The sequence below is a fragment of the Urocitellus parryii genome, chromosome 3 (assembly GCF_045843805.1).
Source record: "Urocitellus parryii isolate mUroPar1 chromosome 3, mUroPar1.hap1, whole genome shotgun sequence".
Taxonomy (NCBI): Eukaryota; Metazoa; Chordata; class Mammalia; order Rodentia; family Sciuridae; genus Urocitellus; species Urocitellus parryii.
The window spans coordinates 19,705,113-19,719,995 of record NC_135533.1 but is presented as its reverse complement, the minus strand read 5'-3'; the positions used below and the strand labels follow the sequence as shown (position 1 = coordinate 19,719,995).

Here is a 14,883-nt window from a genome sequence, read left to right as displayed (position 1 = left end):
TTTCAGAGGCTTCCATCCATGATTTTTTTGTCTCCATTGTATTAACATGGTGGAGCAGACTGATTATCTCATGGACATCGAAAAGTACAAAAAGAGAAGAGTTGGGACTAGAGAGAAATAAACCCTTCCAGTGCATACCCCTAGTCACCCACTTCTTCCCACTAGGCCCTACTTCCTATAGTTTCATTTATGTCTCAATAAAGCCATCAAATTGTGAATTCCTCAAGGATTAATTCATTGATGAAGTCAGAGCCCTCATATGCAATCACTTCCCCAAATCCCCACCTCTGAAGCTTGAGGACCAAGCCTTTGCCACCTGAGCTTTTGGGGGCATTCCAGATCTAAACCATAACGAGAATTAAAGTGTTTTATTTCTTCTTGACAACCTTAGCAAGAGTAGTTTGAACACTGTTTCCACCTTCATCTCATTACTTAGTGAGACAGGGTGAGAGTCTTTTCCATGTCTTAGAAAACTGTCATATCCCGTCTACATTTGGATCAGCTGCCAGCATTTGATCCTTTTTTGTTGTTGTGAAATATCTACACGAATTCTAATGTGAAGCTTTTTGCCAGCATCCCTTCCTCTGGCATCCCATCCTTCTTCATCCTCTTCCTTCCTTTCATCACAAGCACTTTCCTCACTGATGTTGAGAAACTCCCCTTTGTTCTGGCAACATGTGTCCCTCCAATGGCAGCAGTGTCAACATCCCCTCAGTCATCTGTGTCTTCTATAGCTCTATTTACATTCAGTTCAGATTTCACTTCCAATACTATCACTTTTAGTTTTGTTGCTGTGCTTTTATCTTTGTTCTCCAATTCCCTCTTTCAATTATCCATTTTTATAAAATGTCACATGGGCTTATCACAGGGAGACAAAGAGACAACACAACTACACACTTGGCTGCCTGCACATGAACGGAATAGCCAATGCATTTTCCATGCTCAAGTGGAGCCCTATGGACTGTGTCATGAGGCTGTCTTGCCATGACCAGTTACCAGTAGACTTGGAAAAAGTCATGTGATTGTTCACCGATCACGATGCAAGGCTGTTACTTAGAGAATTCAGAAGAGCTGGCAACATAGTTTTGACTTTATGCAATTACTCAGACTTAATATACTGTGGAAACTATACTGTGATACTATGGAATTTAAATCATGTCAGGGCAATGATACTATCTAAGGAAACCGTAGTAAGTTAAATGTGTGCATATCAAACCACACAATGCAAGGGCTGCCTCTTTTTTAAAAAAGTATAAGAATAATGTAAAAAACTCTGCATACTCATCTCTGAGACTTGACCATTATTAACATTTTGTTGTGTATGCATCGAGTGTTTTTAATAAAGGAAATAAAACATTAAAAATAAATTTTATATTCTTTGCCCTGCAGCTCCCATCGTATTCCCCTCCTCAACCTCCAAACTGATTTATCATCATGAATTTAAAGAGTATCTTTTGAGCTGAGGATATAGCTCAGTTAGTAGAGTGCTTGCTTTGTATGCACAAGACCCTGGGTTCAATCTCCAGCAATGCGCATGCGCACACACACACACACACACACACACACACACACACACAAAAAAAAGAGTATCCTTTATCTTCTCCCCTGACCCTGCCTACTCTCTCTCTTAATGTTTATAGGTGTTCCTGTGAAGGCTTCAGTGAGTAATGTGTACTATTTGTAGGTGTGCTCTTTGATTTGTGTCATCAGTTTGTTTTCTGTTTATCATACTCTTCCTTTGCCACATGCAGCCTTAGTTCTCTCCTCTTTCTACTCTAGTTTAGAAGTCATGTTTTTCTATTTCATCCTATTTCTATTTAATAAGTGAAATAATTTTTTTAAGGAAAATCATGCCTAGATGAATGCTAGAGTGCTGACCTCTCTCCATGGATATGTGTTGTGGTGTCATGTTTATACAAATATTTTTCTGATATATTTAACAACCTTTTTACTCTGTCTTCCAGATTTATTCAGGAGATTGAGCATGCCCTGGGGCTTGGCCCAGCCAAACAGTGCCCTCTTCGAGAGTTTCTCACCATGTACATCAAAAACATCTTCCTCAGTCAGGTCTTGGCTGAGATCAACAAGGAGATTGAAGGAGTCACTAAAACATCTGATCCCTTGAAGATCCTCGCTAATGCAGACACCATGAAGGTGTTGGGGGTGCAGCGGCCTCTCCTACAGGTAATAATCTTCCCGAATTTACTGCTTTTATCAGCAATTTTTATTGGCTTGGCAAGAGTTGTGAATTAAAGAAGAAGGATTACCATCTGTTTCCATATTCAGCAGGGACAAAACAAGAGGAAATAAATTAAACAGGCACTAGGGAAATTTAGGTCTAACATAGTTGGAATTTCCTTAAGATCTTTAAGAAAAAAAACTGGTTAACTTTGTGGGAAATGTTGAGTCTCATTAACACAAAGTCAACCCTTCATTGTCTGCTGGAATTTGTCCTTGAAAGGCCTTCTTTTTCTATTTGTAAATGCATCCCAGAGTATGAAGGATTAACAGAAAGGAATTCAGTCACCCTACCTAACCTCAATTACCAGCCGGAAACCCGCTGCACCATTTGACAGCAGACTTGCTGTAAATAACTTGACTAGTTCATGGTGAATTTGAACCAGTAAACTGACTTTTACAAGTGAGACCATTTAATTCAAGTAATGATCTCATTAACTTTTAAAGTTCTACTTTGACTTCTTAAAAAAATGGTGTGGGAGCAGTAGAAATTAAACAATCTGTAAATAGATACTTTTGATTAATAAACTTGAAATATATATATATTATACACATTTTGACTGGTGACTTGGAAATGAATATAAAACTAATAGAAGATTAGAACAATTTTAAATTATGGGTGAAGTTTGACTTTTATTACGTCGTAACTTTATATAGGGTTTCTTCATTTAAAGGAACAATGGGCATAAAGCCCATGTTTACAGAAATTACACAATGTGGTGATATTCAAGATACAAAAGACTCAAGTTCTTCAGGAGAAGCTTCAGGAGAAGCTGGAGGGGAGTTTTACTTGCTTCAGTTACCTGTGGGATCTTAGGGAATTATCCTATTTATGAGCATTTTTTATAAGCAAACTTTTCTATGATACAAAGAATTTTGAACAGAGGCCTCACACTTAGGAAGATGCTCATTTGGATTATCTGGGCCTGTGTTCCATATGCTCCTGATGAAGGACCTATACTGAGTCTTGGGTGTGGAGAAGGGGAAATGGCAAAGGAGTGTGTTCACTGCTCCATCTGTGGACTACTCTATAATGGTTCTTTGCATAGTGGGGAACTTCTGTGTCTTATTCGACATGCCACCTCCACTGAGAGGTCTTTCTTGACTGCTCCACCTAAGAGCTCCCCTTTCCTGATTTTCATCCATTCTTCACCTCCTGTGTGTTTTCAATACTACAGCTAAACCCTATGGTCTGTGTCACTTGCCACATGGCTGTGATCAGGTTCTTTCAATAAGAAACACCAGCTGAGGTGGAGGATGAGGAGAACAAGGTTAAGTTTGTTCTTCTCCCTTTCCTCCCCACTTTGGATCATGGTCCTGGCTGTGGGTGCATCCCTCCATAACCCGAGGTCCCACCAGGTGACATTTCCTTCATAGCTTGGCTTTCACTGGTCTCTGACACCATTTCTTCCTTGTCCCTTGATTGCAGCTTTCTGCTGTTACTGGTCTCCGAATGCCTCACTATCCCTTGATGCTTTGTTCCACCCTGCCCATGCCTCTGGGAGTTCTCTCTTCATTAATCTCTCTTCATTTGAATCATCTGAATCAAACACTCTTTGTGTCAGAACCCCAAAGGAGTCTCCTCGATCACTGTTTTAACACTTTGGGTTTTTTATTGTATTTGGTTATTCATTCATTCATTCATTCATTCATTCATTCATTTATTTATGCAGTGCTGGGGACTGAACCCAAGGCCCTGCACACCCTAGGCTAGGTATCTACCACTGATCTACATCCCCAACCCCAACATAGGTTGTTTTTGTTTTTGTCCTCAACATTTATCATGACTGTATTGATTAATTTTGCTAACTTATTTAATTTCTGGGTTTTTCCCCCACTAAAAGGTAAGTTGCAAAAGCATAATAGAGTATCAGACAGCAGGAAAATGCTCAATAAATAATTTATTGAATGCATTCATGCATGCATGGGTAGATGGATGGACACAATAAGTAAGTTTTGAGAGTCATAAATACCTGCAGAGTCAGAATGGGAAAATGAGAGATAATGGCAAAAACATGTTTACTGTCCTGCTTTGTCTGGCCATGTTAGTCTCCTTCATGAGAAACCCATTCGTTAGTTATTTCCCTGAAGTGTTGTGCTATATGCCACATAGAGCAACTTGAACATGCTTAGTGTACTGAGATTGAGAGGGGAAAAAGGCAACAGGGCACTACCAGGGAATCTGTGAACTAGAGATTCTGGCTTATTAAACATGATTGTTTTCAGCTTGAATAGCAAGGACACATTAAAACTTATCACTAGCTGACTGCAATCTGGGCTGTGTCAGGCCATGTGCTGCCATCTGAGTGTCATCTCTGGGCAGTGCACTGATGTGCCTGTCAGATCACTCCCAACCTCGTCACCAGCCATTTTGTATGTGTAACTGCGCCTCTTGTCCTTTAAATCAATTACTCTGTTCGGAGACTCGGGAAGAACTCCATTTCACCTGTTCCGTCTTTGACCTTGTCAGGATATAATTATATGTAAGTAAGTAAGTCTTGAGACTAAGGCCATTCAAGCTATTAGCCTCTAAATTTGTTTTTGGAGATAAAAACATCTGCTTTGTTATTGAGTTATTTTGTTGCCCTCTCTCTTTTTTCAATCCAAATTTTATTTTATGAAAATGCAAGGTGCTGGAGGTGCAGATAATACATTTGTTTAATATTCTCAGAGTTACAAGATTTAAAAAGCAAATGAGGAGATGCTTATCTTTCCTTTCCCATGCTGAGAACTTCTCTTGCCTTATAAATTGTCTTCTATCATGATTTCCCATGCTCATGTTTCACTGTTTCTGTGTCTCTTTATGTTTTTATTCTCAAATAATCATAGGTAACTAGTCTGGGGAAAAAAAGTAAGAAATAATTCTCAGAAATGTGAACTGAGAATCCAAAACAAAAGTTAAGAAGGGAATTGGAAAAATATATGCTTATGTGAAAGATGCAGGTGGGTTAAGTATTCAATTACATGAAGCATAAAAATGTCCTTTACAGTTATGCCCTCTACTAGAGGGATGTTTGGTCAAAGAATAGAAGGGAGGACATGCCTTTTCCTTGAGGCAAGCACCCAGTGTCATCTGTTGTCAGCCCAGCCCGATTCCTCAGGGAAGAGGAAGGACAGATGTCTTAATGCTGTTTTATCTGTTTAATGATAGGCAGATGCAGTGCATGGGTGCCCTGTGAAGAGAGCACCAGTGTTCCTATGCCTCTGAGATGGCTTCTGGGCATTACAGAACTCATATTATGGGCGGGCATCCATGGGTGCTAGCATGCTTTCCCACCAGTGATTTCACCTGCCATCGCAGATCCCACAGAAGGGAAGGAAGGAAGTCAATAGGAAGGAAGAGAATACAAATATAGTTTTATAAGTGAAACAGCTATGCAAGTATTGGCCCAAAATGATACAGCAAAGTAGTACTGGTAGAAATAATAGAAGTAATACTAGTAATGGCAGCAATCTTAATAGTAGGTAATTGGTAATGTTAGCAGATATCACTTCAGCAGCATTTTCCATGAGCTGGAACTACTGAGTGCTTTATGTGTGTTAACTTGTAAGTGCTTTGATTGTATGGCAGGAACTTCTGTGAGGATCTTATTATAGTTAGAAAAGTGAGAAACTAAGAAATTAAATAATTAGGCCATCATCATATAGCTAGCAAAAGTGAAATTATAATTCACACCCAGGCAATATAACCCTGGAATCTGTGCTATAAGCCTGTTCTACTCAAATTATAGTAAGGATCATGTTTGTCTGCAAGTTATATGTTACAGGTATCTCAGACACAGAGAATTTGAAGGTAAGTGTGTGTGTGTGTGTGTGTGTGTGTGTGTGTGTATACGCAATTTGACATTGTCAAGACAAAAACAGAGGGACTTAATGTTTTGTACATTTTTGTGAGTTTTAAATTTTTCTTTTCTAGTAATTTATTTTTATTGCATTTCACAAAGGTGCCTATCTGAAATATATTGAGGGAACAAACTAGACTTTCACCATGTTGAAAAGCACAGCTCTAAATCATTTACTCTCTTTGTACTGACTCACAAAGAGTAAAGCACCAAACCATCTCTTTCCCCAGCATCTGAAGCACTTTATAACACACAGAAGAGCTTGGATATTTGCCATAGTTGGTTCTCTCCAGTTCCTTGAAGACTCTTAAAATAACTTGAATATTGAGGAAGCACTCAATATTTAATGAATGAGTGATGGATGAATGAATGATTGCTTTCTTAGTACAAGGATATGTGTGTCTATTTTCCTCCATGATATGAAGTTTATGATACTGAATTTAAGATTCTAAACACTGCTTAAGTTAAAATGGCACAGTTCTTAAGCTTCTCATGCTGATAGCATGAAGTCAGGACTAGTTCTGGCCATGGGCTGACCATCTGAGAGCCCTGTATACCCATCCCTTTTTCTGGAAAATGGTTTCCATCCTTGTAAAGTAAAGCATATGGATTCAAATTAAACCAAGGACACCTCTTAGGAGAAATTCATTTTTCCTGAGTCATATTCTGGACATGGGATTTGGGCACTCCATGTCTGGCATTCTAGACAATGGATTTGGGGAACAGTCACTTTAGGGAGACCTTATATGTCTCTCATAGTCTACAAATTGTTCATAAGACATGAGGAAAAATTGGCGTAATCACTTTTTTTCTTTAGTTTATCATGGGTTTGGGGATTATTTCTTCTTTGGTACCTCTATGTTGTTGTTTTTAAAGAGTCAGGGGACTAATGCTTAATATTTTTATTCTTTACCTTTCAAACTGATGAATGGGCAACTATTTGTGAACAATGGCCCTAGACAAGTTACCTGTCCTACCTCCAATGGCACTTAAAGGGCAATCTGTGGACAAGAGCACCAGACCTCTGAATCAGAGTCTGCACATGTCTGGTGTCACCAGCTGATTTATCTGCCCATTAATGTTTGAGAAGCATTGCCTTAGATCAGGACAACACAAAGCACAGGCCATGGACTGTAGTGTTGGCATCTCTGGGAGCTTGTGAGAACTACAGATTACTGAACCTCATTGAATCTTTGAAGTAACCAGCCTTCCAGGTGATTTTGATACACTCTGAGGTTGTAGGTTCATGTCCTTAATACAGCAGCATCATGCCTGGCCTGAGGTTAACAAATAGGATCTGGTGTTCTGAGCTCTTAACCTTGTGGTGAACAACAGTAGTCACTAAAAATAAGTTTTCCGCTTTGTTTCACACAGGCCCAGACATTGTAAAAACAATATTTGTCGTGGCAGCAGAAGCCACTTCCTAGTCTAGCACATTTCTGAATTTTGCTAAGTTCTTTTCAAAGACAGGAAGAACCCACATTTTCTGGCTCCTGTAAAGCAATTCGAGACAGAGGCAGCTTTCCTAATGCTCAGGCTCAAATTCCCACATCACTGGAGGAACAAACATAAGCTGTGCAAGTAAAATTTTAAGCAGTCTTGAAACATTTAAAGCATATTTTCATTTTCCTCACTGCCCTAGTATTTGTCAGAGTCTCTTCTGAGAAGTGAAACAGCTAGTCTGCCTGCAAACACCACACTCTCACCTCCTCCTCAGCCAGCTACACTTCCCACTTACACCTGCGGGCTCATCATGGCAGATTCTCAGCTCCATTAGAATCACCAGGAGCTTCCTGTAAATACCTCTGCCCACTTCCAATCAGTTGCCCTGCTGGGGCCTGCCTTGGCATCCGTGTTTTCTAGAATACTCAGAAGGTCCCAACATGCAGGCAGAATTAGTACCACTGGCCTAAAGTTTCTACTCCATGGAATTAGTTATTGCCCAGAGAAACAGAACATAAAAAAGTATAGTTGAGGCTTTCTTCAGTCAAATATATAACAGGGTACTCTGTTGGATAACATTGAACCAAACTTTGTATAGAAGTTTTGGATTCAGGCATAAATGGATTTAAATTCCAGTATCTGTTCATGATCAAATTGCTTAACCTCTCTGTACCTCATTCTTTCTCTAAAGATGGGAATAATAAAATATCATAAGAAGACTCCAGTGGTGAACTGGAGCAGTTGTAAAGCATTCCCTCTTCTTTCTATCCCATGTCACATGGGCTTGGATTTCAGCATTGGCTGCTCTTCTATGTTACGTGCCTGCTCCTTAATCTCACTGTTATGGCTTTTGACCTCTGACCTCTACCGATGGCTCCCCAACCCCCCCATCTCCCTGGATTTCATTTTGCATCTCCTTATCCTGACTTGCTGTTTACCCACTGCTTGCTCTTTGTACTCTAGCACCCACCTAGTCACTTTTCTTTCCAGGCCCCCACTACCCTGGCCTGACACAAGAAATCGTATTTTCTGACCTCCTTTCTCCCTTTCCTAGAGTTTATCTACTGATCATTTATAGCAGCAGAAGCAGCACACAGTATTGATGATTAGTGGATTAGTTTCTTGGGCTGCCATAACAAATTACCACAAACTTGATGGCTTCAAACAACAGAAATTTATTCCGTCACAGTTCTGAAGCCATAGTCCTTCCAAAGTTCTAGAGGAGGACTCTTCCTTGCCTCTTCCAGTTTCTGGTGGCTTCTGGTATTTGTTAGCTCTGGCAGAATAACTCCAGTTTCTGCCTCAGTCCCAACATGGTCTCTTCTGTGTCTTCATCTGTCCTTTTCTGGCCATTTGCATTGGATTTAGGATCCATCTTAACCCTGATGGTCTCATCCCAGTTTTTACCTTAGTTACATCCACAAAGACTCTGTTCTCATTTTTCCATTCTGAGGTTCCATGTAGAATCTTGGGGAGCAACACTGTCCAGTTCACTACAGTCATTAACTAGAAGCAAGTTACTTAGAATACAGTAAACTCAATTTGCAATATTTTCCCTCAAGACCGTCTGTCAGAAAACAGTGTAGAAATATTGCTTTCAAGTAACATGCCCAGGATGGTATAAAATCTAGACACTAAGTTTAAAATGAACGAACGATCTGAGGAGGCTGAGTAATTGCTGAAGCTCTAGTTGAGCCATATTGAAGGTTGGTGGACACAGCTGCTTACAGTATAATAATTTGCTAGAGATAATTACACCAATTCCCAAACCTATTATCTCCCCAGCTAAGCTTATGCACTGCCAGTAACCTCTCCTGTTTTCCCAAGGAAGTGTGGCCAGCAGTAACAGCATATTGTTTTCATCATATCAGATTATGTTAATATGAGGAATGCTGCCTTTGAGTGGCATTTGCACCACAGCCAGTTGTTGCCGTTCCACTTTCTGGTATGGAATAGATTCAGCTTTTATTAGTGTAACTAGATTAGTCCCATTTAGGTCTCCTGGAAGTCATCACGAAAATCATTAAGTCGAAAAGGGAGATGATCAATTGATTTATCCCCCTTGTAAGCTCAGAGAGATGGTGCTGATGGTCTCACTGTGCTAAAATAGGCCAAAGAACCAGCGTGTCTTGGGATCTAATCTCTTTCTTCACTTGTATCTATACCTAAAGAAACACAACTTACCACTCAGTTTTATTTTGAGTTTTACCCATAATTTTATTTATTCACTAGCTGTATTGTGTGGCCTCTTCATGACAAATAGGGGCCTCACATGAGCAGCCACTTGTGGAGTACTAGAAGAGGCCCTTTGTTCCTGTCTTTGTTTAGATTGTCACCATTGCTTTCAACACTCACCTGTTCACTTCTATGACAGCTAAACAAATTAAATCTTTCATTACCCAGGGGGACTTTCAGGATCTTTTGACATTCATCTGTTTTCAGATCATTTCATCAAGTTGTGCTACTGTTGTTAACTCTCCTGTTGATTTAATACATTTTAACTGTGTAGAATTTTTGTTGTGATCTTTAAAAGATCCAGAGCCATCTTTTAAAGTAATTACTCCTAAGTTTCATCATGGTGGGGTGGGAAAAGCAATTAAAGCATGAATCTGGTCTCTGTAGCAGCCAAGGACAAGCCAGGCAGCTGCCTTCCCTGAACTCCCATCCCTCATCTCTAAAATGATAATGATACTTACCCAAACTGCCTCATCAGACTAGGGCGAGAAGTACAACGGGATAAGGTATTCAGCAGGACTTGGGGAGGTGCTCTAGATATTGAGGTATTCTCTGATATTTACTGGTATTGGTCCACATGCTCACATAATCGCTCCATTCAGAAAAATCCTTTAGCATTAAAGAGAACGGTGCTAAAACACCAGCAGAAATAAAAAAATTTCTCTCTTAAATGAAAAGCTTCACTAGTCTTTACCAGCAGTTTTTTTCATATGACTAGAAAACCATCATAAGAACCTGACAATCATGAAATTATTTTAAGAACAGTTTATCATGAAAATATTTCACACATACATAAAAGCTGGAAAAATGTCCAGTGAACACCCACATTGTCACCACCCAGATTCTACAATTGATACTCTTCTATATTTATTACACATATTTATTATACATATACCACAACTGAACCTGGTCATCTTAATTCCTTTATCCCAGAAATGAATTCCCAACCACTCCCTAAGCAGTTTATCAAGATGCTATTCACAGGATTTTTAATATCTTATGTAGAAAATTTGAACATGAGAAAGTAGTTGCTTTGTTGAATGTGTTCAACTTCTAAAAGAACTCATCCAGATGCCTCCTTTAAATAGTATTGTAGAATAGGAAATTGACCAGCTCATGCTTATGATTAATCTACAAATAAGGTCTTTATAAATATTTTATTACAAAGGAACTTGTCCCCTTAACTGTTGATGAAGAAGATTGTGAACTGGGATGGTGAGAAATGATTTTATACATAGCCAGTCCAGGCACATTATACAATTGTCTTCAATTTTTATAAATGTCTTATAGTCTTATCTCTGAAAGAAAAAGAAATAGGATCTCATCTGTCTGGTTTTCTTAGAGAAGTTCCTGGATAACAAGATTTTTATAAGTAGCTTTATGCGAGCCAGGAGAGAAAAAATTAACTATATTTAAACCAACTTATATAGACAATAGCTAGCTAGGCATTTGGAGTAATACCAAAGGGACTAGAAATAAGCATTGTTTTTTTTTTCTTTTGTCTGCAGAAAATCATCTGCTGCTAGCCTTGTATATTTTGTAAGGATCCTTATGATCTCAATTTTTTTGTTTTTTGGGGTCAATCATTGTTCCAAAATGTTTTCTTCAGCAATCCATCATCTCAAACACTGTATTTGGAACAGATTTTAATTTAGATGCATTTTTTCAAAAATCCATCTACTACATCTGGGTTAAGGGGTCAGCTTCAAAAGAACAAGCTGGAAGGCTTTAGTCACAAGGGACAGCTGAACAGAAAAGTAATTACAGCTGGTGACACTTGTTTACCAGCTTTGCTTGGTTCTAAGAAACTAGTTTGAGTGCGAGCCTGTTTGAGAATGACATCAGTATGGGGATAAGCTCTGGCTTTAAACTAGGACTCTGAATTTACTTTCTATCATGAGTAAAGGTAGGTCCACTGATGGCCAGCTTAGTTGTCACCTGGACTGCTCTATGAAACTGGACTCATTTGAGATAAATATTTTGAGACGTTGATTGGCTGCTGTCCATTTTGATCTTGCCTCAGCCCACTCCTTGGTGGATAAGCAGGAGAGAAGGTAATGACTTATGACAGATCTGCTGACAGGAACCGAACTACATTAACACTCTGTCACTCAGATCTTTAGAGAGCTGCCTTTGCCTGAAATATATTTGACTTTACTTGCTAACAAAGGCATCTTCAGATTTATTTCTTTTCCTTAAATGTTAGAGAAGAGGAAGAGTGTCCCATCAAAAGACACCCAGAAGAGAGAAAAGCCTGGCTCAACAGCCCAGGCAAATGATAGTCATCATTCTCGGGAGCAGCAGAATTGCTGATCTGGCAGGATTACTGGTCTGAGCCAGATGAGTGGAGACGGAGAACTGCTGTACCTAGGGAATTTTTGAGGTTCTTATCCTAAGTCTTTTTTGCCCTGACTGGATGTTGCAGCTCTGGCTTAGAGATGTTCTAGTGAGAAAATGAAGAGAGAAAAAGAAGACTGTCTCAGCTTGAAAGTTAAATGGCTCTGTCAGATGAACTGTTCAAGGAAAGCAGCTGTTTTTCTTTATGCTTTTCCAGGATCCTGTCCTACTCAGAACCTGTGTGCATCTAATCTTGGTATAGGCATCTAAGATAGCTTGGTTTAAGCCCTAGAACAAGAGTGACATGGCACAGTTCAGTAATTTTAATGGTTGAAATTCTAATAAAGCTAAATAATTAATATTTATTTATTAAACATTTGCTTTGTGCTATCACTGGACAATGTTATACAGAAATACCAGATGAATTTAAAGCAGGACTGTCACTTCTCAGCAGTTTAGAAGGAAATCAGCCAACTAGGAAATCAGAATTCCTCTCACCTATAAATCCAAAAACAGTACAGGGCAGTTTATAATTGAGCACGGAATATGGTGATTCAGAAGATTCACACTGTAGAAGTTGAGGAAGGGCACACTGAATGCTAGAGGATTCAAGAGAGACCAGACCTTAGGCAAGAAGTGGATCCTTGGGTGTTATAGGATGTGCAGAGATGGAGAAGGCGTCCAAACATGGGACAAGGAAGGTAGAACTGGCCATCGTGCTGTCATGAAGAGGGAGAGTGATCCAGCTGAGTAAAGGAATGGATGGAGAGTGAGAATTCAGGTTATCAGGGACACAAAACTATAGCAAATATCTGAGATTTTAAGCAGACCAACTAACTGGGAAGATATACAGTCATGAAAGGTGTAAGAGAATGGACCTGCTCACATGGATGTGCTTTGAAGGAAGAATGGGCTTACCATGGACGGACCCGGTAGAGGACAGAGAGCTGGGCTCACAGAGGCAGCCAAGGCAGCCTTCAGTGATCCAGGGCTGAAGGAGAGAGAGAGTTTCTTATGAGTATTTTGTTTCACTCTAGGCTGAAGCTTTGGGTAATGACCTCAAGGCTGCTCGATATGGTAAGCCCCAGATTTTGCTGAGCTCAGCATTTGAAGTCATTCTTTTGATTGATTGTCCTAATCAACCAAACAAACCCAATAGACTGACTTTCTGGAATAAATATTGTACTCATAAATCTCCATCAGGTTTTTCTTCCTATGCCTCAAAGGCCATCCCTAGATGAAGTTCGTCATCACCTCTGTGTCTGCAGGAAGCACCATTTAGCTGTAACACATTCATATTTGTTTAAAGATTAAGTGGTACATTTCTCATTTATTACCTTTCTAGACACACAGAAGCTCTGTCAGTTAAAGTCCTGCCGTGGGGAAAAGGCAACATGCAGCTCGCTTATTAGCAGGTTATCTATATCATTATGTCCTTTTGGATTGTGCATATTAGAAATAGTCTTTTGAGGGAAAAAAAAATCATGTAGGCTTCTGGTTTCCCTTTCCTTTTCTTCCTCATTTTTATCTATTCTTCTCCCTACCATAGTTACAGCTATTCCCATGATGGATGGTCATATCTGTCGAGGCCAGAATACCCTGAGCATTCACTTGCAAATAGCTACAAAGTCAAATTCAGATAACTACACTTAAATGAGAGCCATTCTCTACCTCCCCTCGTTGGACACACACTACTTCTTTTTGCCCTGTTTCAACCCACAAGAGCTTAATTGCTTTCTCCTTTTTGTTCCACAAAGCATTTCTGAATTGGTTGTCCCCTTGGTCATACCAAGGTCAAGGCTGCCTATCCGGTGCTTGCATACATGCTTTGGAGACCTTGCTGGCTGTGTTTGCCCATGGTTTCCAAAGCTTTACCAGACTGAGGAGCCTGCCTGAGCAGACAGGGCTGGATTGGCAGTCAATCTCTTACCTCCCAAACCAGAGTACCCTTTTCTTCAGTCCTTTCAAAGTTTTTCTTTAGAGCCAATAGAAAAAAAAAAATTGGGGGCTCATAGTAGGAATACCTTGTTGAATGAATAAAATGGAAATTGCCAACAGTATGTCAAAGGGTATTCTCTGGTTTACATATTTAGGGAGTATATAAGTATATAAAAGTATATAAGAGTATATAAAAATTAACCTATTTTGTTTGCAAGGAAAGTACCATTACAAATTGTTTTTTTAAAAATTAAACTTTCCATTTAGGAAAAGTTTTGATTTACAGAAAAGTTGCAAAGATAATACAGAGTCCCCATATGCCCCACATACAGTTTCCCTATTATTAACATCTATGGTTCATTTATTACAATTAATGAACCAATATTGATACATTATTATTAACTGAAGCCCATGCTTTACTTATACTGCCTTGTTGGGTTTTTTTATTGTTTTCTTTTGATTTTTAACCTAATATTCTTTTTCAATTCCAGACTGTCATCCACAATACCACATGACATTTCATTTTTATGTCTCCTTAGATTCTCTTGGATATAAAAGTTTTCTGCTTTTCCTTTTTTGATGACTTGATAGTTTTAAGGAAATCTGGTTAAGTATCTTGTAATATGTCCTCAGTATGGGATTATCTGATGTTTTTCTCATGGTCTCCCTGGGATTATGTGCTTTTGGACACCACCCTAGGGGTGTAGACTATAGGGATGGCTGAGTGCCTTGGTCACTTATCTTTGGCCATGCTTATCAGATTTTTTTCACTATAAAGTAACTCTTTTTTTCTTCCTCCCTTTACATACTGTACTGTTTAGAGGGAAGCCAGTTTACCCATCGGAGAGCA

At 39.3% G+C, this 14,883-nt stretch overlaps 1 protein-coding gene across 1 annotated transcript in view; it reads left to right on the top strand.

Moving 5' to 3' along the window:
- Positions 1-14,883, top strand: part of Exoc4 (exocyst complex component 4) — a 783,024-nt gene that overhangs the window by 547,777 nt on the left and 220,364 nt on the right. Inside the window, exon 11 of the mRNA XM_026392784.2 lies at positions 1,965-2,184. Coding sequence (XP_026248569.1) covers positions 1,965-2,184 — 220 coding nt within the window. The remainder of the gene's footprint in view (positions 1-1,964; positions 2,185-14,883) is intronic.